Here is a 27985-nt window from a genome sequence, read left to right as displayed (position 1 = left end):
TACAACAAAATTTGATAATAATCGTAACCCTAATACGTACACACTATCTACTCGGAAGTTCATCTAGGGAGTAGGCGTTACCAGATAGAAAATTATTTAAAAAATTTTAAAACTTCCATTGTCTGCCAGTACATTTAATTCATTTTCTTCATCTTTGTGCAAGAGTAAGGTTAAGTTCAGGATAATGTAGCCTATTAATAAATTATAACCAACTAGAAGAACAGACGTAGGAAAACCAAGAAGGAGATGGAAAAATAAGTTGTGAAGACAAAACACGCTCCTAGCTTAATCCACGAAATATAGAAGAAGAAGAAGAAGTAAGTCTCCCGCATAGCAGTCAACCGCGATGACCACTGAGTTACGAAGGCGATCGTTCAGATAGACATAAGATGCAAAACACTAAGGCAAGGCGAAAAAATGTAGCCCTTGGTGTTATGAACAAAAACAGCCATGACTGACGCCAGCTATTTTGCACAAAGCAGCATAAAAGATGCTGAAAAAATTTGGCTAAAGTGAAGAGGAATAACATTCTCTCACATAAGCAGATTCATTCATGGCAATTCATCCTCACAAATATAGAAACCAAAAGTACCTATTACCTCAAATATTAGTTCATGGGAAACGCATTATAGCGTCGAATATGGTTCTGTAATACAAATATCCGTCACGCTTCACATATCAAAATGCTCTATGTTATGGGACAACTGTCGAAAAGCTGAAAAATAAGTTGAAGAGAACGATAACTGGATCTATGTACAATTTTTGGTGTGTTGTGTTTTGCGATATCATTTTATGTACCACATCACATTGCAATATCGCGAAGATCGTCAACGGGAGATGAAGATTAGAACAAAATTGATAACAGTGAACGACGACCTCGCCAGAGGGCAGTTGTCCACAATATACGGAATCCGACACTGCAAACAAGATAAGCGTAGACTGTGATAATCTTTAGGTTGGTCAATACAGCAGTTAGACCGAGTGTGAGCGTAACAGAAGTCTGCACTTGCTGAGTCAGTCGAGATCGCAGCTGCCAAATACAGCCCGACGTTCTCCGCTTGCTTAGAAAAAGACAAAAGCTGAGTTTGGATGAAGTCCTCAAAATTAATAAACGTGTCACATGAAGCCTCCACTTTGCTTTGCAATCATCAGAGTAAAGTTATCACTCCCGCTCTCCTAACTTTCACGTATGGGCGTTGGTACACCTTCAAGAAAAGCTTCCTTTGTATAGCCATTCCATATATTCGTTCGATATTTTAGCCGTCCCCTCTTTGCCTAGCATTGGCTTGCCATCTTAGCTCATGATATTCATACTTTTCTCCAAAGGTTGTCATAATTTTCCCATCGACTACATTTATCTTTCCCACAGTCATGTATGCTTTTAAAACTTTCCGTTTCTTCCTCCACCCATTCCTGCTTTACTATATTGCACTTTCTGCCAGTCTCGTTTTTAGACGTCTATATTTCCTTTTGCCTGCTTCACTTGGTGTCCTCTTTTATATTTTTTCCCCTTCATTTTGATTTAATATGTGTTGTGCAGTCAGACTAATGTACTTTGTAGGCTAATTATCTCGTACAATTATATTTTATGTTTTGTAATGAAGTGAGATAGTCACTCTGTATCACTATATGAAAAACTTGTATCTGGCGAAATGAGCTTCGCCTGAAACGAATAAAATGAATTTAAAAATTACAATGTTAGTCGTGTGGTGCTTGAGACAGTCATCTCGCTTAAGCATCTAGGCGTAACGTTGCGAGACAACATGAAACTGACGAGTTAATAAGATCAGTTGTAGGGAAGGAAAAACGTCGACTTCGGTTTATTGGTTGAATTCTAGGAAAGTCTAATTCATCTGTAAAGGAGACCATCTACAAAATACTCGTGCGACCGATTCTGTAGAACTGTTCCGAGTGGAATCCCCGCAGTGTCGGCTTAAAGAAAGAAGTCGAAGGAATTCAGACACGTGCTGCTAGATTCGTTACCGGTAGATTCGATCAACATGCGAGTGTTACGAAAATGCTCCGCGAACAAAAACGGGAATTCCTGAGGAAGAATACTTTCTTTTCGCGAAACACTATTGAGAAAGTTTAGAGAACAGGCATTTGTGATAGACTGCAGAACAATACTACTGCCATCAACACACATCTTGCGTAAGGACCACGGGGACAAGATAAATTAGAAATCGTACAAAAACATATAGACAGTCATTTCTCCTTAGCTCCGTTTGCGAGCGGAACACGAAAGCGGATGACTTACAGTGGGGTACAAGAAACCCTCCGCCCTGCACCGTATGGCGGCTTTCCGAATATGTATGTAGATAATCCACAAAACTACCATCCAATATCTTTGACAAGCATCAATTGTAGAATCTTAGAAGATGCTCTGAGCTCAAAAGTAATAAGATATTTCGGATAGAATGATATCGTTCAAGCCAACCAGTTCGTGCTGTTCTCACATAACGTCCTGAAAGCCGAGGATCAACACAATGAAGTAAATTCGTTATTTCTTGACTGTAGAAAAACATTTGGTTCAATACCAAACCAACGTTTAGCATCAAAACAAGATCTTACGGCGTACCAAATGAAATTTGTGCCTGGATTGCCGATTTCTTGTGAGGGAGGTCACAGCACGTTATCTGGAATGGAGAGTCGTCAGCAGATATGGAAGTAACTTACGGCAGCCCCAGGAAAGTATATTAGGACATTTGGGTTCATATTGTATGTTCATGGCCTGACAGACATAATTAACAGTAACCAGACTTTTTGCAGATGATGTATTTATCTAACAACAATGTGCTTTCTGAGAAACACTTCATAAATATTCATTCAGATCTTGAAAAGATTTAAGATCAGTGCAGAGATTGGCAACTTAATATAAACTTTCAGAATCTTAAAACTATGCACTTTACAAGACGAAAAAACATTGTATCCTGTGACTATAATATCACTGGATTGGTAAACATACAAAATCAGCTGAATTTGACAGTTTGTAGAAACATGAAATTGATTAATCACCCGGGTTACTGGTGGCAGACTTTTGTTCATTCGTAGCCTACTAGGAAAATGTAACCACTCCACAAAGGAGACTGCTTGCAAAACACTCTTGTGATTCATTCTAGAACTTTGCTCACCATTGTGGGACCCGTATCGGCTAGGACTAACAGGAGATATTGAACGGGTACAAAGAAGGGCAGCATGAATGGTCACTAGTTTCTTTGATACATAGGAAAGCGCCGGCCGGTGTGGCCGTGCGGTTCTAAGCGCGTCAGTTTGGAACCGCGTGACCGCTACGGTCGCAGGTTCGAATCCTGCCTCGGGCATGGATGTGTGTGATGTCCTTAGGTTAGTTAGGTTTACGTAGTTCTAAGTTCTAGGGGACTGATGACCTCAGTAGTTAAGTCCCATAGTGCTCAGAGCCATTTGAACCATTTTGAACATAGGAAAGTGTCACAGAAATGTAGAAAAAACTGACCTCGGCGACGCTTGAAGACAGACACAAACTATCCAGTGAAGGCCTGCTTACAAAGTCTTCAACGACCGTAGTAACTGTGGAGTCTAGGAAAATACCCCAACTTCCTACGTGTTATTCCTGCAGGAACTGAGAAGACAAGACTGGACTAATAATAGCACACTCAAAGCCATTTAGACTGTCATTCTACAGGGTGTTCGGAAAGTTGTTGTGCAGTTACAACTTATATTGGAAACGACGTCCACGGATGTCTTTATTAGACTTAACCTACCGAATTTTACAATAAAACACTTTCTGAAGATCTGATTATGATATGCTTCTCACGTACGCAGTTATTTCAGTTCTTAAATCATAAAGCTTGCGAGGGCGACTGCGACACACTACCGATTTTGCTGCTCCCCACACACACACAAAAATCAGGTGTAGTAAGAACCGGAGGGCGATGGGGGCCATAAGTTTCTTGCAAGGACACGTTCCCCAAAAAATTCTTCCAGAAGACGCAATGTATTGTTAGCTCTGTGCACAGTAGCGGCATAATTGTTGAAACGACAAACAGCTGATTTCGTTTTTCTTTAGCTGGCCAATGAAATCGAGGATCATTCAAAAATGTTCAAATGTGTGTGAAATCTTATGGGACTTAACTGCTAAGGTCATCAGTCCCTAAGCTTACACACTGCTCAACCGAAATTATACTAAGGACAAACACATACACCCATGCCCGAGGGAGGACTCGAACCTCCGCCGGGACCAGCCGCACAGTCCATGACTGAAGCGCCTGAGACTGCTCGGCTAATCCCGAGCGGCCGAGGATCATCAATATTTACTGCTCACGGTTTCCTCAAAAAATAAAGTTCCAATAAGGCGCCGTCTAGATATCACTACCCAGACTATAATTTTCTGATCATGCAACGGCCTTTTAAGCACGGCACGAGGATTCTCCGTTGACCATAATCGTGTGTTTTGTATGCTAACTGGAACCATAGAGGGTAACATCTAGAATATTAATGGATTCCTCTCAATAAAAGATGTAATCAATGTGCAGTAACGGATTCGCTTTTCATGGTCCGCGTCTTTCAGTTTTTGCACTGTTGTCACTTTACACGGGAACTGTTTAATGAGTCTCTAACGTCTTTACGCGTTGTTGCAAGCCCGATAGCTTTTTCTTGTGCCAACTTGCGCAATGATTTCACTGAGCTCTTCTGCATAGAGTCAGAAATATCCAACTTCTATTCCTTTAGTTTAGGTGGTCTGCCAGTTAGTTCGGCATCTGACACTGAACCTGTCTCTCGAAATTTCTAAGTCGACGAACCGCATTATGATCACGCACAGCTGTACTCGGGAATCTTTCAGCAAATGCCTCCTGCACTAAATCTTTATATTACCGAAATATACGTTCAACAAAAAAGATACCTTCCTCAGTTGATAGCGTCATAATTTTAAAAACAAATTGAACATCCAAACGCTAAACATTACATTCAATAGGTTCCATCAAATGAACCAAATAGTTGACTGTTACGCAACAGTGGAACAAATTGGAAAACAATCACGAATCTATAAAAAAAAAAAAGCAATTCTGCCAACTTATGCTCTGCCGACTTTCCAACTTTGCTTCGAACTTCCACTGAATCTACATCTGCAGACCGCAATCTAGTGCACAGGGACCTTCCGAACGCATTGTACTACAACTGCATGTACGTAAGTAATACTCAAATCACTGTTCAATGCATGGCAAAGGGCACATCATACCAATATTTTCACTTTCTTTCCTATTCCATTTGCGTAGTGAGCGAGGGAAAAGCGATTGTCTAAATGCCTCTGTACGTGCCCTAATCTGTTTTATCTTTTTCTTATGATTCCTGAACGAAATATACGTTTATGGCAGCATAATTCTCGCACAGCTACCTTCGAATACCGCTTCTCAGCGTTTACCCTAAAGAGTTTCGTGTAAACTTGGTTGTCTTTCTTCCAAGGATTTCCATTTAAAAGTTCTCCGAACTTTTCTGTTACTCTTTCGTAGCGACTACTCCAAGCCGTTACAATTCTAGCAGCGCATCTCAGAATTCGCTGTAGGTCTGTCGTAATGCCAAATTGATAAGGACTCCTAATACTGGAACAATATTCAAGAATTGGTCGCACATGCGTCTTGTATGCGATTTCCTTTACAGATTCACCACACTTTCCCAGAGCCCTTCCAACAGGTCTAGCACTACCCCTAAGTACCTACACTATGTAATGTGCTCAGTATGTTCAACACTAATATTGTAAACGTTACTATACCATCCTTTCTCTTTGCTACAGGCATTATCTTAGATTTATCCACATTTTTGGAGAGCCGTCATTCATTACATGAAGTGGAAATGTTGTTTTCTGCAGTTCCATACGAGCGACACTGACGATACTTTTCTGCCACTTCCTTGTCACCCTACAAGTTACTTTCTTTTCTATGGAATATTCGCTGTCCAGAACAATGCACGAGTACTGGGTTCTATTAGCACTTGGGCGGCCAAGAATTTTGCACACATGTGAAGCTCTTATACACACGTGCGGAGCTCTGCCCAAGTGCACACATCCCTCACTATCACCCAAGTTGTCTAAGCGGGAAGATGGGAAAGAGAGAGGTAAACTGGAAAACGTCACAATTTTAGGTATTATTTAATTATTTTTGCATACTGAAGACATAATGAAAATTAATATGTGCTTTAAAGTGTCAACAGATGGACAGACGCAGATTTTCGAGACTTAGGAGGCCACGTGATTGAGACTTATTCATTTTTATGATCGAAAGATACGTTGATCGCAAGATTGTATTACGTTTGCAGCCTCATTATGGCAATGTGGAAACTCTTCCAGACGTAGAAAGCATAGAACTCCTGGACAATCTTAATATAAAAGAATTTGTCTTTTAAACAGGAATTACATTGAAAATCGATCAGTTCCGTCTGCACGTACACAGGAGTGCTCTCAACTAAAATGGCAAACAGTCTCTAAAACAGCTCAAAAACGGAAGTCAAGTCGGCGGTGTGCTCAAAACGATTAGAAAACTAATCTTGTAATTCTTTCAACGACACAATGAATTCTTCAAAAGACCCGTTTTCCTTAATGCCATTGAGCTTAGGCAAATGCACTATATTCATCAGGATTTGTCCCTTCTACTACGCGATTTTCTTTTAAATGCATCCCTGTCAGCCAGCCGGTGTGGCCGTGCGGTTCTGGGCGCTTCAGTTTGGAACCGCGTGACCGCTACGGTCGCAGGTTCGACTCCTGCCTCGGGCATGAATGTGTGTGATGTCCTTAGGTTAGTTAGGTTTAAGTAGTTCTAAGTTCTAGGGGACTGATGACCTCAGAAGTTAAGTCCCATAGTGCTCAGAGCCGTTTGAACCATCTCTGTCAAATCAGAAATAAGTCGTTCCTCACCTTGCAATGTCATACTGTGGACAGTGTGCAGTAAAGTCCACTTAAAATGCAAAATCTACAATCCGTCTCAGATGTTCTAATTTTCGTTCCTACCTTCCTCTTTCTTTAAGAACTTCAACAGTTGCGTGTCATAATTTGAAAAATCGTTCCAGGCATGTTTCTTAACTTAACCAATGTACTTTACAGTTATATACAACGTCTCCGTACTCTTTATGCAGTTCCATCAAAACCTGTTTGCAAGTGATCGTACAATAATGCATGCAACTTCAAAAAAATTGCTATTCGTATCACCGGTTTCATCAAGCGCTCCATGCTTCCAAATCTAGCACAAAGTGTTTCTTGATGTTCAGAATAACGAATCTCATACAGATCATCTGTAGGTCGTTGTAATTGTTTGCTCTTTAATAGTCAATTAAATCTCTAATTTCCTTTGCATGGTGTTGTAATGCTGTTCCATAGCACATTCGCAGTACTGTCGATTAGCGACTGCATAATAGATGTTGAGAATGCTCATCGTTCTTTTCTGCGATACCAGTTAATTTTTAGAGGTTTGTGACGATAAATCGCTAGACTGCCTCTTTTTGTGCAAACAGCTACTGGCTCTGTGTACTGCCTTTATACCACTAACAAATAGCGAAGGATAAACAGCTCTGATACCACGTTTCTGCTGAACTGAAGAAAGTCGTGCCGATGGAAAATTGCCGCACCAAAAGGCGGCAGGAAAAACGTCGCATCGCACTGCTAAATGAAGTGTGGCACTGTATCGTGAGGGATCGAGCAAAGGCGAGACTAGCCGAGTGGTACCGAAACAGGCTGAGCCTCGGACTGCACACGTGCAGCATATCCGGCACGCGTGCAGTTTTGCACACCATGGTCGACCCTCTCAAACATTCCTTGAACCAATCGCATATTTTGAAAGATTGTATTTTGCTCAGTAGTCGACGATGTGGCACAGTGTCGGCCACCTTACGGAAATCTGTGAAGACGCAATCTACCTATTCACCTGTACCTATTGTTTGTAAGATGTCGTGTATCAATTGTTCATAAACTGCATACCCAATGAATGGACCTACGCGAAGTACCCTATACCATGAACTTTCCGAATGGTTTGCTGAGTACAGAAGTAGATCAAGTCCCAAGTGGTACAAAGTGAGGCAATTGTTCCTGAACTGAAGGGACGAGTATGAATACCGGCCGAATGATATGAAGGGTATGACAGATAACAAAAGGCAACTGAAGAATAAAATAAAAGGATGTTTACTTCACCATTTCTGCTGAGTAATCAAGCCTACCTTAAATGAATGTAGTTTCCTAGTTTTCCATATTAAATCTACATCAGAAGACGGAAAGTTACAGATATCTATCCAAAAATTTAGGGCCCGTTTCTGACAAGTAGGAGCGAAAATGCGGGATGTAACCGATTAAAGATAGTTACTTCAAACTTACGAAGTAGCTGATTGGGAGATTAATTTGTCATTCGCTAAGTTTTTCACTCGCGATTCTTGTTTAATATTTCCTGACACATCGTCTACGTCTGTCTTTTGCGCTTGTTTTTCAGCCTGTAGTTTATTTTTTGTATGGAATAATTTTAACTATCTTCCTTTGCACAGTTTTATCGTATTTTTTCTTCAGTTATCTTCGACTTGAGTAACTGTAGTCTCCGTTATAATATGAGCTTGCCGTTTCATTATCACACAGGTTTTGAATAGTGATACAGTGTCCTCGTGTACGTGATTTGCATGTGTTAAATCATTGTGTATGCATGTTTTATCAGATGTTTTATGTAATTTACTAACAGTAAGTGCAAACACAGCGCTCCCTTGCAAATGGCGGCTTCAATGTGGGAACGCTACACTAGCGCCAATGAGCAATCTAGTCTACGGTGTAGATCAAGGATGTCCAAACCGTGGCCTGAAGGCCTCATGCAGCCCAAAGCAAGCGTAATGTGCGGCCCAAGAAGTGAGCACCTGTCACATGATCGGTAAAAAAGGCCCTTACAACCCGTTTATGCAAAGTAATTATACTTCATACATAAAATCTCAAATTAAGTCCATTTTGCTTTTTTAGAACAAAGAATCATAAATTAAGTGTTCCACACTTCATGTTACACACTTCTCGACTTTGAAGGTGCGATTTTGTAGCTCAAGTTCAAATGTGTGTGAAATCTTATGGGACTTAGCTGCTAAGGTCATCAGTCCCTAAGCTTACACACTACTTAACCTAAATTATCCTAAGGACAAACACACACATCCATACCCGAGGCAGGACTGGATCCTCCGCCGGGACCAGCCGCACAGTCCATGACTATAGCGCCTTAGACCGCTCGGCTAATCATGCGTGGCTTGTAGGTCAAGTTTTAAAGGAACCCATATCCGGAAACATAATTCAACGACGCTACTGAGCGTCGAAGTATGTATGTACAGAGTGATTCCGTGATGACGTTACAAACTATCTTTGATGATGGAGAAGGATACATGTGTCAATTTGAAGTTAGGTTACTGTACCTGAAACAAACGAGCCGAAAGTTATAAAGGAAAACATTTCTGATACCTCTGACAGTGGAATACATGTACTGGTACTGTTGTTGCTAAGATTGTAGTGTTGGGAACTTCTAGTGGCGGTAGTATGGACCTCAACAAGAAAAACTGTTCAGTAAACATGAGGTGTAAAATGCATACCTCAAGAGCTATGACTGCTTGTTCAGTAGAGAGGATGTGTTTCACAGCAACTAAGATGAACAAGTGCTCATAGATCCTCAGGTATGCGTTTTAGAGCCCATATCTACTGGACATTTTTCCCCTTGTTTTTATATACTACCGCATCTAAAAGTTGTCTACCGTACAATCTTAACAACAACAGTACCAGTACATGTATTCCACTGTCAGAGGTATCAGAATGGTTTTCACTTACAAATTTCGATTCGTTCGTTTCCCCTTGCCTCAGACTGATAATTTATCCTTCTGCATCGTGAGAGAAGGTTCGTAACATCATCAGGAAGGCATCCTGTATATACACACATTTACAGGCGCAGGTGCCTGCTCTCTGTAGCGTCGGTGGAAGACGCTTCCGGACATGGATTCCCACGTGAAACTTGATGTACTATGTACCCTCTACAACCTCCAGAAATGTGTTACTCCAATTGTGAAACATCCTGTATACCATCGACCGTCCATGTACACAGGGTTATTCTAAATGATGGACCCATTTTCAAAAATTCGTAGGTATCCAAGTACAAATCCAAAATGAACAAGCTTTATACCAATGAAAACAGGAAGTTTCCAAGTTCTTGGCGGGCAGCGTCGGGCGGGCGGCGATGGTTTCAGAAGCGGCCGGTAGAGCTCGCGCGGCAATAGGGCAGTAATTCCGTTTCACTGTCACAGTTGTGAGTGAGATGGCGACTGTGGAGCATTAGGTTTTCTGCGTTCTTGAGTTCGCGAAAAGTGAGTCGCAAATTGCAGCGCAGCGGGCATTGCGCACCAACTTCGGTATTCAACCACCAACTCGCAAAAGCATTAGCCGTTGATTTAAGCAATTTAAACAGACTGGGAGTGTGTGCAAAGGAAACAGCACAGGCCGACCGCGTGTGTCAGAGAATGATGTCCGACGGTTTCAAGAAACTTTTGTGCACAGTCCCAGTAAGTCTACCAACAGAGCTGGTCGAGAACTTGGAATACCCCAGCCAACTGTATGGAAAGTTCTGAGACGGCGTTTGCTGTACAAGCCCTAGCAATTACAACTTGTGCAGGCCCTCAACCCCAATGACAAAGAGAAGCGTCTCGTATTTTGTGATTATGTGCTAGCACAGATGGAGGATGACGCATTTCTACAGAGGTACTTTTAGCGATGAAGCGACGCTCCACCTTAGTGAAAAAGTCAACAGACACAATGATCGCATATGGGGTTTGGAAAATTCACATTCACCATTGCAACACGAAAGAGACTCACCGAAGATCCACGTATTCTGTGCTCTATCCTGTACAAAGGTTTATGGACCATTCCTGGACATGTTGGACATGTTGGAACAATGTCTGTTCCCTCAAGTTATGGAAAATATCCATGACTTCATTTTCCAACAGGATGGAGCTCTGTCCCATTGGCACCGTGTTGAACAAGAAATTTTGAATGACTCCATCCTACAGTGCTGGATCGGTCGCAGGGGAGTTGAGGACCTGGCCCTGCATTTCTGCCCACCGAGATCTCCTGATCTCACACCTTGCGACTAATTCTTACGGGGTTACGTGAAGGAAGCTGTTTATGTCCCACCTCTACCAACCACTCGGAACGATCTGCAGAACCCGATCACTCCTGCCGTGCACACTATAACAGCAGATACACTTTTGCGTGTGTGGGACGAGTTTCGCTACCGCGTCAATGTTTCCCGTGCAGCCAGTGGTGGCCACACTGAATATTTATAACATTTATCGTATTTCTAATTATTAAATAATTAGTAAAAACTAATTAATTACAAATTACTAAATTTATTAAATTGATGTCAAACATTATTCAAAAAACTTCGAAACTTCCTCTTTTCATTGTTATAAAGCTTGTTCATTTTGGATTTGTACTTGAATAAATATGAAGATTTGAAAATACACTACTGGCCATTAAAATTGCTACAGCACGAACACGACGTGCTACAGACACGAAATTTAATCAACGGGAAGAAGATGCTGTGATATGCTAATCATTAGCTTTTCAGAGCATTCCCACAAGGTTGGCGTCGGTGGCGACACCTACAATGGCCTGACATGAGGAAAGTTTCCAACCGATTTCTCATGCACAAACAGCAGTTGACCGGCGTTGCCTGTTGAAACGTTGTTGTGATGCCTCGTGTAAGGAGGAGAAATGCGTACCATCACGTTTCCGACCTTGATAAAGGTCGGATTGTAGCCTATCGCGATTGCGGTTTATCGTATCGCGACATTGCTGCTCACGTTGGTCGAGATCCAATGACTGTTAGCAGAATATGAAATCGGTGGGTTCAGGAGGGTAATACGGAATGCCGTGCTGGATCCCGATGGCCTCGTATCACTAGCAGTCGAGATGACAGGCATCTTATCTGCATGGCTGAAACGGATCGTTCAGCCACGTCTGAGTCAATAGATGGGGACGTCTGCAAGACAACAACCATCTGCACGAAGAGTTCGACGACGTTTGCATCAGCATGGACTGTCAGCTCGGAGACCATGGCTGCGGTTACCCTTGACGCTGCATCACTGACAGGTGCGCCTGCGATGGTGTACTCAACGACGAACCTGGGTGCACGAATGGCAGAACGTCATGTTTTCGGGTGAATCCAGGTTCTGTTTACAGCATCATGATGGTCGCATCCGTGTTTGGCTACATAGCGGTGAACGCACATTGGAAGCGTGTATTCGTCATCGCCATACTGGCGTATCACCCGGCGTGATCGTATGGGGTGCCATTGGTTACACGTCTAAGTCACCTCTTGTTCGCATGGACGGCACTTTGAACAGTGGACGTTACATTTCAGATGTGTTACGACCCGTGGCTCTACCCTTCATGCGATCCCTGCGAAACCCTACATTTCAGCAGGATAATGCACGACCGCATGCACGACCGCATGTTGCAGGTCCTGTACAGGCCTTTCTGGATACAGAAAATGTTCGACTGCTGCCCTGGCCAGCACATTCTCCAGAACTCTCACCAATTGAAAACGTCTGGTCAAAGGTGGACGAGCAACTGGATCGTCACAATACGCCAGTCACTGCTCTTGATGAACTGTGGTAACGTGTTGAAGCTGCATGGGCAGCTGTACCTGTACACGCCATCCAAGCTCTGTTTGACTCAATGCCCAGGCGTATCAAGGCCGTTATTACTGCCAGAGGTGGTTGTTCAGGGCACTGATTTCTCATGATCTATGCACCAAAATTTGTTGAAAATGTAATCACATGTCGGTTCTAGTATAATATATTTGTACAATGAATACCCGTTTTTCATCTGCATTTCTTCTTCGTGTAGTAATTTTAGTGGCCAGTAGTGTAGGTCCATCATTTAGAATAACCGTGTATTATGTGCGGCCCAAAAATATACTTTTTTTCCCAGTGTGTCCCAGGTGAAAAAAAAGGTTCGACATCCCTGGTGTAGATGCAGGAGAAGGGTGACTCACGTTGCGCTGAAAGAAGTGGACGTCGAGGAGGCCGAGGCGCACACAGCGCATGAGCAGAGGCAGGTAGCGCATGCGCGCCGCTGGGTTGACGGCGGTCCAGCGCAGCACGCAGCACCAGACGAGTTGCTCGCTGCGCGCGTTGAGCCAGTCCGTGTTGAGCAGGGCGCCCAGTTCGGCGGCGGGCAGGCAGAGAAGCGCGTCCGTCTCCATCTCGACGCGCGGGAAGTGCCGCAGCGCGTACCGCCGCGCTGCCCTCTCCAGCCGAGTGCACGGCGGCTGTCTGCGGATGTCACCAGTCGCCAGTCAGCTGGAGCGGCGAGTGGCACTATGCGTTGTGCACCAGACAGAATGTACAAGGGGTGGACAAAAATATGGGAACACTAAATCACAACATATCACCATGCCTGATACGGTGCTGGAAACCCGCTGGCATTCTAAACAGCTTTCAATAGTCTCGGAATGGATAAATACAGGTTGCGTATGGTTTTCAACGGAATCTTACACCATTCTTCCGACGCAACAGTGGTAAATTCAGGTAACGATGATGGATGTGGGTAGCGATCACGCTCCATTCTCTCCGAAGTAGACCACAAACGCTCAACTATGCTGAGATACTGCGATTGTGGTGATCAGGGGCGATGCGACAATTCACCTCGAGCTCACAAAACCAGTCATGGACGATGCGAACTGTATGAACAAGGAACACAGCATCATCACTGGGGAACAAAAATTGTACCATAGGATGGACTTAATCATCTAAAATGGTCTCATAATCCTTGGCAGTAATGCGAGGTTGGAGAATAATCATGAGTCTCATGGCATACCACAATATGGCTGCCCAATTCACCACCGAATCCGTGACATGTTTTCCTGGGAAAGCAAACACGGACAGAAGTTGGGAACAGTGTGAAACAAGATTCATAGGACCAAAGGCCTTTCCTCCATTACTCCATAGTTCAGGTTTAATGGCTTCGGCACCACGTTTTCCTGTTACGGGCATTTGTCTCACGGATGAATGGTTTAGGAATCTGACGTCGCCCCGCAATTCCCTGTTCCTGGAAGTCCCTTCGTGTTGTTTTGATGCTGACAGGGTTCACGAGTGCGACAGTCAGTTCTTCAGTGGATTTTGGAGCTGTTGTCCTCTTCTTTTGCGTCACAATCCTCTTCATGGCCATCCATCACGATCACTCAACTCACACTTTCGTCCGCGTTGTGACTTACGGGATGATTTTTTCCGCTATATGCGGTACAAACCTTCGATACGGTGCATATTGAAACAGCGAACACTTCTGCTAGCTTGGTTACGGAAGTTCCCACCACACGAGCACCAACAATTTGCCCACGTTCCAGTTCATTTAGCTCCGACATGATGTACTCACTTCTAAACAGAACGCTGTTCTGACTACGAGTCACGCTTGTAACGTATTGAAGGCATTGTACTGGTGCCGTTCGTCGTCAAATACAAAAGCGCACACTGCAGGCTTGGTTAGCATTATGCTCAAGCATGGATGTCTCCATATTTTTATCCGAACCCTACAGGTGGCATTATTACCACCTACTTTTTGCTGTTGCGGTGATATGCTTACCATTTGCATATCCAAACAAGTGGCATACTTCATGCCAACTTAACGTTTGTTGCATGCCGTATTCATGGTGTTCCAACTTTAATTAGCGCCGGTGTAGGTCAGTAGCTACTGGTTTGACATGCAAATAAATCTCTCTTCATAAACCCTTCGGCATGGTAGCCATGCACTCATAGACGGCAAATGTTCCTTCTCTGATTTCTGCTGAAACGTGCGACATTATTGAGCCCAGGACAGTCGGGACACCATCTTCATTTCTCGTCTATTTCAAAATTGGTTTTAGTGTGTCTACATCACAGAACATTAAATGCTATGGGGTGTAATTAAAGCCCAATTCTGGAAGCAGCCCATTGTTCTATACACAGATGTATATGTGACCTGGAAACTTATGGAAACCACCTATCGTGATTCTCTCATATGCCAGGGTGGAATTTAACAAACTGTCAGCACGGAAGGGAAATATCAAGAAACTGGGAGAAAGTAACTGCTAGGGAGTTGTAGTAGCTTCCAGAAGCCGCACAATAACATGTGACTTCTAACTAATGGCACAAAGGAGGAAAACATATCCCAGAGGGTACCGAAAAGGAGATAACGAAGAACTAAAAAGGGCAACATACACAAAATTTACGTTATCCTCTGCACGATGTCGCTCATTGCCGATCATCCCTCCATTCGCTGTCGGACTTGCCGCCATGGCTGGCTAGCACGCACCACATCGAGAAGCCAAGTGGGGAGTATTCCAAGCCTCACAGCTTTACAAGCAGATAATGTGATCGCCTACACCGTACCATGGTTATGTTTCTCATTTGGCTAGGCTATTACAGAAGACAATACATAGCAATTACCCAAAAGTTTTAATCTATACGATAGCACATATTTCACGTACTTGTAATATCCTTATTGCGTTCCTATGAGGAAACAGAGCACCAGTTCGTCGTAGGCCTAAATGAGTCTAGGAGAAATGGCTGAGAACTGTAGCCAAGCTGGATGATGATTCAGAGCACTGCCGATAAAACCACCGCAAGCACCGAGTACTTATCACACATTCATTTATCAGAGCAGCTTCTCATGACAAAGTCTTAAATTAGTCACACTCTTAAAGGAGCACACTGGTCGATTTGGAGCACTGTAGATGGTGGAGAATTGGTACCAGGTGGTCGCATGACCCTGTATCCTGCGTAACTTATATGCTATAACACCTATGAAATTGCGTTGAAGCACTAGTACATCTGCGATATTCAGGGTGAATCACCTGAAACTTGCACCGTAAATATTGTAGAAATGGAAAGTGCTATTGACGAGCAGTTTACACAGACTGGACTGGTAGTCAGGGGCGCATACTGTTAGCCGATAAACAGATTGTAATGATACTTAGAAAGTGTATTTCTTGTGCAAACATACAATTTTTTTTAAAACGGAGCAATGCCTACTGACATTAACAAACTAAAAGTAGGGTAAACTGGAACGTCAGTGGTGTCTGTTGCAGTATTCTAGTGCGAGCCGTTTACGAGATACCGTATTTTGAAAAGTTTGCGCACTGACGCTTGTTTATTGAACCTGCGTAGTTGCTATGTGCGATGTTGTTATGTTTGCTTATAGTGTGCTTGTGTGTTCCTTGAGTGCATTGCAACTTGCTAGGCAGTGTGTGACGGTCCAAGCAGTAGGTTATGTGTGGACGACGAGATTTACCAACGTAGCAAAAGCCAAGATGCTCATGGTGTATGGAGAGTATAGGAAGAAAGCAGTTCGTTCTTGTACGGTACAGGCGCCAAGATATCCCAATATGCGTCAACCATGTCGGAAATTATTTACCAACCTCTTCAACGAGTTACGTGAAAGCGGTAGTGTAACGCCTAGACAACGTAACAGAAGGAAACAAGTGACGACAGAAGAGGATGAAATTTAATGTTCTTGCTACTGTTGCAGTTGATCCGTCCGTTAGCTTCCGCGCAATCGCACGTGGAAGTTTTAGTCACGCAAGTGTTCGAATGGCTCAAATGGCTCTAAGCACTATGGGACTTAACATCTAAGGTCATCAATCCTCTAGACTTAAACTACTTAACCTAACTAAAACTGAATTAGAACTAGATTAAAACTGAAAACTAGATTAAAACTGAAGAAACTGCAAAAAGGTGGGAAGTTGAGGAGATGGGACCTGGATAAACTGAAGAACCAGAGGTTGTAGAGTGTTTCAGGGAGAGCATAAGGGAACAATTGACAAGATTGGGGGAAAGAAATACAGTAGAAGAAGAATGGGTAGCTTTGAGGGATGAAGTAGTGAAGGCAGAAGAGGATCAAGTAGGAAAAATGACGAGGGCTAGTAGAAATCCTTGGGTAACAGAAGAAATATTGAATTTAATTGATGAAAGGAGAAAATATAAAAATGCAGTAAATGAAGCAGGCAAAAAGGAATACAAACGTCTCAAAAATGAGATCGACAGGAAGTGCAAAATGGCTAAGCAGGGATGGCTAGAGGACAAAAGTAAGGATGTAGAGGCTTATCTCACTAGGGGTCAGATAGATACTACCTACAGGAAAATTAAAGAGACCTTTGGAGAAAAGGGAACCACTTGTATGAATATCAAGAGCTCAGATGGAAACCCAGTTCTAAGCGAAGAAGGGAAAGCAGAAAGGTGGAAGGAGTATATAGAGGGTCTATACAAGAGCGATGTACTTGAGGACAATATTATGGAAATGGAAGAGGATGTAGATGAAGATGAAATGGGAGATATGATACAGCGTGAAGAGTTCGACAGAGCACTGAAAGACCTGAGTCGAAACAAAGCCCCGGGAGTAGACAACATTCCATTAGAACTACTGACAACCTTAGGAGAGCCAGTCCTGACCAAACTCTACCATCTGCTGAGCAAGATTTATGAGACAGGCGAAATACCCTCAGACTTCAAGAAGAATATAATAATTCAAATCCCTAACAAAGCAGGTGTTGACAGATGTGAAAATTACCGAACTATCAGTTTAATAAGTCACGGCTGCAAAATACTACCGCGAATTCTTTACAGACGAATGGAAAAACTAGTAGAAGCCGACCTCGGGGAAGATCAGTTTAGATTCCGTAGAAATATCGGAACACGTGAGGCAATACTGACTCTACGACTTATCTTAGAAGCTAGATCAAGGAAAGGCAAACCTACGTTACTAGCATTTGTAGACTTAGAGAAAGCTTTTGACAATGTTGACTGGAATACTCTCTTTCAAATTCTGAAGGTGGCAGGGGGAAAATACAGGGAGCGAAAAGCTATTTACAATTTGTACAAAAACCAGATGGCAGTTATAAGAGTCGAGGGGTATGAAAGGGAAGCAGTGGTTCGGAAGGGAGTGAGGTTTGTAGCCTATCCCCGATGTTATTCAATTTGTATATTGAGCAAGCAGTAACTGAAACAAAAGAAAAATTTGGAGTAGGTATTAAAATCCATGGAGAAGAAATAAAAACGTTGAGGTTCGCCGATGACATTGTAATTCTGTCGGAAACAGCAAAGGACTTGGAAGAGCAGTTGAACGGAATGGATAGTGTCTTGAAAGGAGGATATAAGATGAACATCAACAAAAGCAAAACGAGGATAATGGAATGTAGTCGAATTAAGTCAGGTGATTCTGAGGGAATTAGATTAGGAAATAAGACACATGAAGTAGTAAAGGAGTTTTGCTATTTGGGGAGCAAAATAACAGATGATGGTCGAAGTAGAGAGGATAAGAAATGTAGACTGGCAATGGCAAGGAAAGCGTTTCTGAAGAAGAGAAATTTGTTAACATCGAGTATAGATTTAAGTGTCAGGAAGTCGTTTCTGAAAGTATTTGTATGGAGTGTAGCCATGTATGGAAGTGAAACATGGACGATAAATATTTTGGACAAGAAGAGAATAGAAGCTTTCGAAATGTGGTGCTACAGAAGAATGTTGAAGATTAGATGGGTGGATTACATAACTAATGAGGAAGTGTTGAATAGGATTGGGGAGAAGAGAAGTTTGTGGCACAACTTGACTAGAAGAAGCGATCGGTTGGTAGGACATGTTCTGAGGCATCAAGGGATCACCAGTTTAGTATTGGAGGGCAGTGTGGAGGGTAATAATCGTAGAGGGGGACCAACAGACGAATACACTAAGCAGATTCAGAAGGATGTAGGTTGCAGTAGGTACTGGGAGATGAAGAAGCTTGCACAGGATAGAGTAGCATGGAGAGCTGCATCAAACCAATCTCAGGACTGAAGACCACAACAACAACAACCTAACTAACCTAAGGACATCACACACATCTATGCCCGAGGCAGGATTCGAACCCGCGACCGCAGCAGCAGCGCGGTTCCGGACTGAAGCGCCTAGAAACGCTCTGTCACAACGGTCGGCTCACGTAAGTGTCCTATGCACTCCCCATTGACCTAGGTTCTATTCATTTGACATTTATCTCCATCAAGGTCTGCCTGGAAACGATTATGAGAATCGTGTTACCCTCTGTGATTAAGACAGGACACTAAAGACGTATCATGTATCTCGTTTCATGATGAAGCCACATTTTCCAATCATGGCCAGGTAAACCGCCGAAACATGCACTATTGGTCTGTTGTGAATTGCCGCTGGCTTCGTCAGGTGGAATGTCAGCGTCCAAGGAGTGTAAACGTGTGGTGTGGGGTAGTGAAAGTCAGCTAGGAGGCCCGATTTTCATAGATGGAGCATGTGAACGCGCACAAGTATTGCAGCCTGCTAACAGACTATCGCCCACGGATGCTAAAACGGGTTCCTCTGCATACTAGTAGAAACCTGTGGTACCAACATAATGGCTGTCCACCTCATAGTGCATGAAGTACTACGGCATGTCTACACAATTTGTTTCCAAATCGGTGGACTGGACTCAAAGGACCTGTATCTTGGCTTGCTCGTCCCACTAATTTTAAGCCTGTAGTCTTTGTTCTGTGGGGAAATCTGAAAGACGCTGTCTACAAGGACATACCAACTACACCCGATGATATGCAGCGACGTATTACTGCAGCCTACTCGGACGTCTCCGCTGAAATGGCAGCACGTGTGCACCAGTCGTTCGATACCAGACTGGAAGTGTGTACTGCCGCTGCTGGTGGTCATTTTGAACACAACCAGTAACGACCAATTGTCTCGTTACTAGTCAGAATCCACATAACTAGTGTATACACTTTGGTTGTTTCTTAGTGTGTGCTACCACAGGTACTGTGTCGGTCGGGAACTTTTCAAAATACGATATCCCGTAAACCACTCGCACTAGGCTCCTGCAGCAAATACCGCTGACATTGTAATGTACCATATTTTTGGTTTGTTAGTGTAAAAAGGCATTGTTCCATTTAAAAAAGCGCATGTTTGTACAAAAATACAGTTTCTAAGCATTATTACCACCTGTTGACTGTTTAACAATACTAGCCCCTGATTACAAATCCAGTCTGTGAACGCAGCAAGCACATCAATAGCACTTTCCATTCCCGCAATATTTGCGGTGCAAGTTTTAGTTGATTTGCCCTGAATACTGCGATGGCTTTTCTTTTGTCTGTTGTGCTTATAACAAGAGGACTTACTGCTGAAATTACCTAGCGAAGAGCATGATGTGGATGCAGTTACTGGGAGAAAGCATGCTGATGAGCAAGTCGGTGCAGAGGTCGTGCAGGCCGGTCACGCACAGGTAGTCGGCGACGACCAGCATGCGGTAGACGTTCGCCTCGTTCAGGGGCAGAGGGCGCAGGTATGCGTAGTCCAAGATGAGCCTCATCTCCTCCGTCGTCACACCAGGGATCAGGACGTCCGTCTTGCAGACCGTGTGTAGCTTTGTGGTGAACAGTGTCCTGCGGCAGCGGGGCGTACAGTTGGAAGCGCTAGGCAGGCATACACACACATGATCATCATCAGCTTGAATACAATCGCCACACTTATTAATCTTGAGCTTTCCCAACTGTCACATCTAGTCTCTCCTATGCCAATATTGCACGGATATCCACTCCACAAACGTTCTATACCTCCAAACGGCTGAACAAAACACAGGATCCTTTGACATCTCATGAAATTTCCACCTCTCCCCTCTCACAATGAATACCTCAGCATATCGCAAACTAGCCGCAAGTTCGACTGCTATAAGTTTATTTTTTCCGCTCTAATGGCCAATCCTGGTACGCTGCCACTCTCACACTAACACATTCAACTAACCCAACAGCTACAAACACTCGTTGTCCTCTCCCAAAATACCCCCCACCTCCACCGCCCCCCCCCCCCCCACCGGGTATTTAGCCATCCTGTTAACTGTAGCTCTTCTCTACCTGTCCCATCTCACACCAGGAGTTCTCCTTCCCCCTTTAAATCCGCTATCCATTTCCTTATCATATTACAGCCTTGCCCGCACGTTCTGTTACCCAGTATACACCACAACGTCTATCCCCTTCTATAGTTACAACCAGACGGATCCCTCTGGTTATATCCGCACACTATAACCCAACAGAATACCCCCCCCCCCCCCTCCTAAATATTTTTCCCCATAATAGATCCTTTAACTTTAACAAAAAGTGCAATGCTTCATTTTACGATCGTAATCTATCTGCGACGCCTTTTAAAAATCTTTTTATTATTTTTGTTTTATCTTTCAGTTTTTCATTTAAGAAAACGAATAAAATCAGCAGTTAAATTTTATATTAGGAGCATAAATGAAATTCATTTTTTGATAATTTTAAAAACATATGAAAATGTCTCGTCCTTTATATTCTTTCACTATACGTATATTTTAAACCTTTTGGCTGAAGAGCGACAGGTTTGTACCGCTAACAGACCACACTCCGCCGATATGGGATGAGGGGGATGAAAAAGCAGTAAGGAAAAATATCTATCGGCTTCATCCGTTGCAAGTTCTAGGAACCCCTTGAAATCCTAGAGGGACATTCACGTTACCTCGCATTCAAAACCCGTTTACCGTTCCAAACACGTATTTTACTCCAACTCCTCCAGTTGCCATATCATCTTCTCTTTTTGGATCACCTTTGAACGCCGTACATTAACCGAAGAGGAAACTTCCATCTTCCAATACTCTACCCTCTAATTACCAATCCAGATACCTTGCTGTACCATTACACCATATCACTCATATGCTCTTCCTTGTCTTACCCCGCCTCTCCTCTCCGGATTTTCAATCATCCTCCGCTCCCCAACCATGAAGTCCATCCCGACATATACCCTTCTTAGAAGCCCTAGGTAGTAGCCACGTCCCGCCCTAGCTTCACCTTTGTGTATCCATAATTTCCTTCTACCTCCGACCCTCCCGTCGACCTCAGTAAAAAGAAAATTGCCTCTTACAGATTTTTCATTGCTCCATTATAGCAATCGTCTTTTCATCTCCGTCGTGAACATGTGCGCTCACAGTCATCACCACCGACAGTTATCTCACAGCATCACCAACAATTTTCAAATCTTAGAATTGTATTGTCTAAACAACAAAATTATTACCTTCCTATTGTTTTAAACTCAAAATTAACACTGTGATTTCTCCAGTTTGCCGTGGGGAATTTAAATTACAATGACAAAAAAAAGAAGAAGCTCTCACAATAAGGTCTTCGGGAGGTAAACTGCTGACTGCCGTGAAAAACCCAGTGCCCCTCTCATGTATGAAGCGAAAATTACACACCCAAAGAAAAACTGCAAGAGGGACCAGATGACGTCATCAGGCCAAACTTCTATACAAAGTATCCTCCGCCACACACCATCAGGTGGCTTTCGGCGTATGGATGTAGATGTCGATGTAGATGTAGATGCCTACCTTTGACGCTCGATTAGTGGTCTTTGCTTCTGTCCAGTGTCGAAAACCCGAACCGATTCATAATTAAGCACGTACTATTGAAGCTATTGCACTGTAATCGAATGTCCGCGCATGAAACACATGTCCAATGTGTGCGTAACAGTACACTGAGAAATTTGTCTCTCTCAAGTACTCCCTTTGCCCCCCCCCCCCCCAACATCTAACCTCATCTCTACAATTACAGCCTTGGGCAGCCCTTGTGCTTATATCGCGCCCTACAAGCCAACAGAAAACCCAAAGTTCCCCTCTCCTAAATATTTTTTCCCATAACAGGTCCTTCAGCCTTAAGTGAAAGTGCAGTGTACATCTATATAAAGATAATAAGATGACTTTTTAAAACAAGACACTTTGATTACTTAAAAAAGTTGAACTTGATTGTACTTTGTGAGGCCACTAGTCTTCTTCCACCACGGACTAGCCTCATTCGGCTGCTCCCTGGTGATTGTATTAAGAAATACTAGCGTTCTGTAGTAGTCATCGTGGAATAATTGGTGCTGTATTCCGTTCGATTACTCTGTGTTTTCATTTTCTTACTTAAAAAATATCGAGACAGTAGTTGGCAGGTGCACTTTAGCACTTCTATGGAACTGTAAGAACAACAGCCTGATATTATTATTGAATTTTCTTTGCCAACAAGAATATGTGTGTGTGTGTGTGTGTGTGTGTGTGTGTGTGTGTGTACGCGCAAACGAATGATGTATCCCATAACTCTGAAACATTTTTATTTGAATAAATAAATAAATGTAATATCTAACCAAAAAAGGCAGTCATGTAAACCTCGTGGCTTGAAGGACCAAGCACTATATAAATTGTGGACTGCGGTCGGGAGAAACCTCCCCACGCCCCGCACCCTCCCCCCCCCCCTCCCCGTTACCGTGCAATGTTGTTGCTATGAGACTAAAAATTAGAGACGGGTCCACAGCTTCTGTAAAACTTTTGAACGACATCATCTTGCTTTCAGCTGTTAGATTTTTATTTTGTGATTTTAATTTGAACATAGCATCAAGCCAATTTCAAACTTAACATAAACGTATATGTCTATGTCCGAAAGAACAGATGCCATTGGTCACCGTGCAGCTCTCTAGAATGAAATTACAATTAAATCAATACCATTAGCTGCTGACAGGCGTTGCTATACACCAACGGGGACAGTTGAAAATGTGTGCCCCGACCAGGACTCGAACCCGGGATGTCCTGCTTACATGGCAGACGCTCTCTCCAGCTGAACCACCGAAGGCACAGAGCCACACACTACATTCGTAGTGCCCCTGCCATTATACCCATTACTCGCGGCAGACAATACACCGTCTCCCGTAAGAGTTCAGGCAATTCGTGTGCATCCACACTGAAGAAGGTCATCGGCCGGTTAGCCTTAACGATATGAATATGCCATCTTAATATCGTTAAGGCAAGGGCACTACGAGTGTAGTGTGTGGACTATAAGTTGAGTTCCGGTCGGGGCACACATTTTCAACTGTCCCCGTTGGTGTATATCAACGCGTCAGCAGCTAATGGTATTGATTTAATTGTAATTTCAAAAACTGTACGTCAAAATCGTATGCTTCAAAACGGCTTAATGCCGAAATTGCAGTCAAAACATACAATTCTAACAGCTGAAAGCATGATAAAATCATTTAAAAATTAGATGTATTCGAAATGCCTACAGCAACGAATAAGGTAAAATCTTGGATGAGCGGTGCGTCTGCAAATGACACTTACATGCCAACTGTTTGTTGGTTTTCCATGGGAGACAGTATTTTCATTTTCTAATGTTCCTTCTTTTATAAGTGGGTTTGTTGCCCCTGATTTATTCCTGACCAAAATATTTTTCGGTGTTTTACTCAGAGATCATCATCATCTGTTCACAAAGGTTGCGATTAGGTAAAAGATCGATTGTCGAGCGCCGTGGGCGCCGAGTCAGCGAGATTGTTGTGGTTCAGTGTGTGTGTGTGTCGTTGTGATGGTGCAGTGTAGAGATGGGCAAACTGAAACACGTAACTGTTTCGAAACAAATGAAACAGTACAATGTAATGTTTCGATACGCTGTTTCGAAACAGTGAAACAGTTTGTGTTTTGTAATCTAATAAACCTAGACATTTTATCATCTTGAATGTCTACTGTATAGGTATGTCCATATAAACACAAATGAGGTGCGAGAGCGCTAATCATATTGCAGAAAGTATGAAACTATCACTTAGGCGTCTTGGCAGTTTCGTATTTCATGCAGCAAATGCGCTGCTTTCGTGTCGTGTGACTTTCATACTTGGCTGAGGACAGCCATATCATACTTGGCTGAGGACAGCCATAGCTGAAGACAGAAGAACCACCACGAACGGAACTGGAGGTGGGAGCGAACTGCAGAAACAACGGATATGGTACTGGGATTCCCACATTCCGCTAGTATGGGAATATACCCATCCTGCTAATTCCCATGCACACAAAGGGAATCATTGTGGATAATAGGCACAGTGACTACAGACTCACAAATAATGCCAAATAATTCGAATAAATAACAAAATACAACAGAAAAATTTTTGTCTTTCAAAGTGTTTCGAACCGTTACTATAAATTCACCATACTTCCCAGCCCTTCCCGTTCACCATTACACTATCAGTGATATGTCAAACAGATTGCTTGCAATTATACCCACATTAAATTTATGTATATGTATAATAACTGTCACTCTACGCCTTTTTTTTATTCAAAATGTTCTAGGCCTACTTGCGTTTCTTAATATAATTACTGTACTTGAACAGAGAAACGTATGTTATTAAAAAAAGTGTAATTTAACTGAATGATTTTCACATATTTATTATTTTGAATGTGAATAGTATGCGTTGTTTTATTGTTTGGTTAATGTTTATAAAGCAAATGTTACGCCATTTCGGAATAGGACAGTCATCTAGAAACGAAGCTTTATTTTCGGATATCTTAAGCTTCATGCTATTGCTTGTCAAAACGATTTCGACACTCTTGAAAGTGTTTCACGAAGTGGTGTGTTGTGTTTCAGTACCTGTGCCGAGCCCGAATCTCGTCAGACACAGAGCGGAATGAAACATAACTGTTTCGATACAATCAGTCCGTTCCAAGCACAGGTGGACTGAAACAGCCTTATTTTGAAACAACGATACAGTTTCTGTGTCTGTCTCGATATCGAATCTGGTCCGGATATCCGAGACAGGGGCGGAATGAAACACCACTGTTTCGAAACAGTGAACCACAGCCGTTCCGAAACACTGAAACAGTTCCACGTATCGATGCACTGTATCGAAACATAGAAACAGTGGCCAAGTCTAGTGCAGTGGGAGGTTAGGAGCAGACGTACTAGCGGCTCAGTGTGTCCCTATCACATGGGCTGACTCTCAGTAAATCATTATAATTATACAACTTAGTGACAAAAACACTTGTTTCTACCAAAATGTGAATATAAAATTACGGAATGCCGATTATACGTGTTCGCTCTGGGTAATGGACTGCAGTGTGGACCACGTGTGAGCATTGCTGTAATAACATGTGGCGATACTTCGATATACTGCACCTGTGTTGAGACTACACCTTAGTAAATGTGTAAGACGAGGATAGTGACTGACTCCCATTGTGTTTTACGACGGCATCTTACTTTGCACAGTGCAAACTTTAAACGACCTTGATTGTAGTAGAACCCATACTTCCTGAGTATAATTTGTTAAGCGGCCAAAATTAACTGCCAAAACCGATGCCCCTTAACCATTAGGCCGCGCTCACATAGGTCAAAGGTTAGGTTTTTAGATTATTCCGAACTTTAATAATCAAAAATGAAACGGGGGTGCCACAAAACGCGTGTTCAACTGAACAGCTGAAACGGAAAGAACTGCAGAGTAGTAAGACTCGATACAACGGCGGAGTCTGGAATGAGAACCCCACTCGCTGGCGTTTACACCACGATAGGCAATTCCGCCTGCCTTGCCTAATTCAATTGTGGCTCATTTCTCAGGTATTTTTATGAAGAGTTTCAACGCCAGCACCAACAAGCGTTATGCCATTGCACTCATGTTTTCAAAAACTTTGGAATGCCGTTAAAAAAGTACATTGTTCCATTAAGAGAAAATATTGTTTTCAGTAACTCGTACAAGAGTTAAGATTACTACCCAGAATTAAGTACGCGTCTGTCCACTATCACTCATCGAAAACCTCTTTTCGATATCTTGAACCGGTCACAAAGCGAAAGAGATGTGTCTTTAATTACAGAAACGCATGTACAGCCACTTCGGTTGCACAAAATTCTGTCAATTGCCCACGGTTTCGACTGCACTAGGGCAATCTTCATCAAAATAAAAAGTTACATGGAATACATGTAATCACACCATAGTTTAAAACGTCTGAGCAAAGGTGCTCTCGTCAAACAGAAATGTCATAGGAATAAACTACGACATTTTAAATTATGATGTGATTCCATGTTACTTTTTGTCCTAGCGCAGTCGAAACAGTGGTCAACTGAAAAAATTTTGTGCAACCGATGTGGCTGTACATACGTTTCTGAAATTAAACAGCGTACGGTTGCTGAATAACAGCCAAAAATTTTTTTAAAATTTCAAGGTGTATCTTTTTAAGTGATTCACTCTGTGTACAGCATACAACTTTCAACCAACTCTTGTCTTTTTTGTTTTTGTTTTGCTGTTTATTGTTGCCGTTTTCTCTTGATTTAACTGTTATACGTCGCCTGAGGTATTAGTGTCTGAAATGCTGTTGCATATTGTGCTAGAGTGTGCAGGTTCCTCAGCATGCGAAATCCAGCGGACCGAGATCTGCTTTGTTGTGCTTAAGCACAACTGACCCTCATCCTATTCTTTCGCCTCTGACGCCCAGTAGCACAACGGATACATCCAACACTCTGCAAAGGGCATGTGCGAAATCAGCAAGAACTAACAGAAACGCCAATGTCACCACCAGGCTCCTAATCCGAAATAAAGAAAGTTAAGGCAAGATAAGCTTTTAATCCAATAGTCAGGCCCTACTTACAAAATATTATTGATTTATTTTTAGGAAGTATCTTTTAAAACTCACACTAATTTAAACTAAAATGGCTTGGCCACGAACTGCTCCGGGACAGAGATAATCAACGCCAAGGGAGCAACGTAATTGATATACCACTTCTAAATAATGTTGAGCACCACTGTACTCAAACCAAAGTCCTAGAGATATTTCATCCTTATAGACTCTTGTTTCTTTAATGTACTCTATATGTATCATAAATATATATAATAAATAATACCTATCCACACCACCTCCTAATTTAAACTCCTTAGGCAGTGTGTTGTATGAGTGACCGAAATCTGAAAATGTTGCGGCATGCGGCTGGTGTTTGGCTGAAATCGGAAATCGGTGGCTGGGGCTCGGCTGAAATCGGAAATCTGTCACAACATCACGTCCGTCGCTCGCTGCTTTTAAGATACCATACTGGATTCATCGTATTTCATTGTTTCCACATTATAACTTGCGCATTATGGTAGTACACCTTTTCAAGGCAATGGCGCAATGAAGATTAATCACAAAACACATCATACTAGGTACGATTTGTTATAGTTAAATGTCAGATAATGA

General features: G+C 42.7%; 1 protein-coding gene across 1 annotated transcript in view; it reads right to left on the bottom strand.

Moving 5' to 3' along the window:
• Positions 1 to 27985, bottom strand: part of LOC124775845 (kelch-like protein 10) — an 88267-nt gene that overhangs the window by 32214 nt on the left and 28068 nt on the right. The window contains exons 3-4 of the mRNA XM_047250680.1: positions 20163 to 20414; positions 13014 to 13293 (exon numbers count right to left, since the gene is read on the bottom strand). Of these exons, the coding sequence (XP_047106636.1) occupies positions 13014 to 13293; positions 20163 to 20414 (532 nt within the window). The remainder of the gene's footprint in view (positions 1 to 13013; positions 13294 to 20162; positions 20415 to 27985) is intronic.

Source organism: Schistocerca piceifrons, chromosome 2 (genome assembly GCF_021461385.2).
Source record: "Schistocerca piceifrons isolate TAMUIC-IGC-003096 chromosome 2, iqSchPice1.1, whole genome shotgun sequence".
Classification (NCBI taxonomy): Eukaryota; Metazoa; Arthropoda; class Insecta; order Orthoptera; family Acrididae; genus Schistocerca; species Schistocerca piceifrons.
The sequence above is the reverse complement of the archived record's forward strand: the minus strand, read 5'-3'. Positions and strand labels throughout refer to the sequence as shown.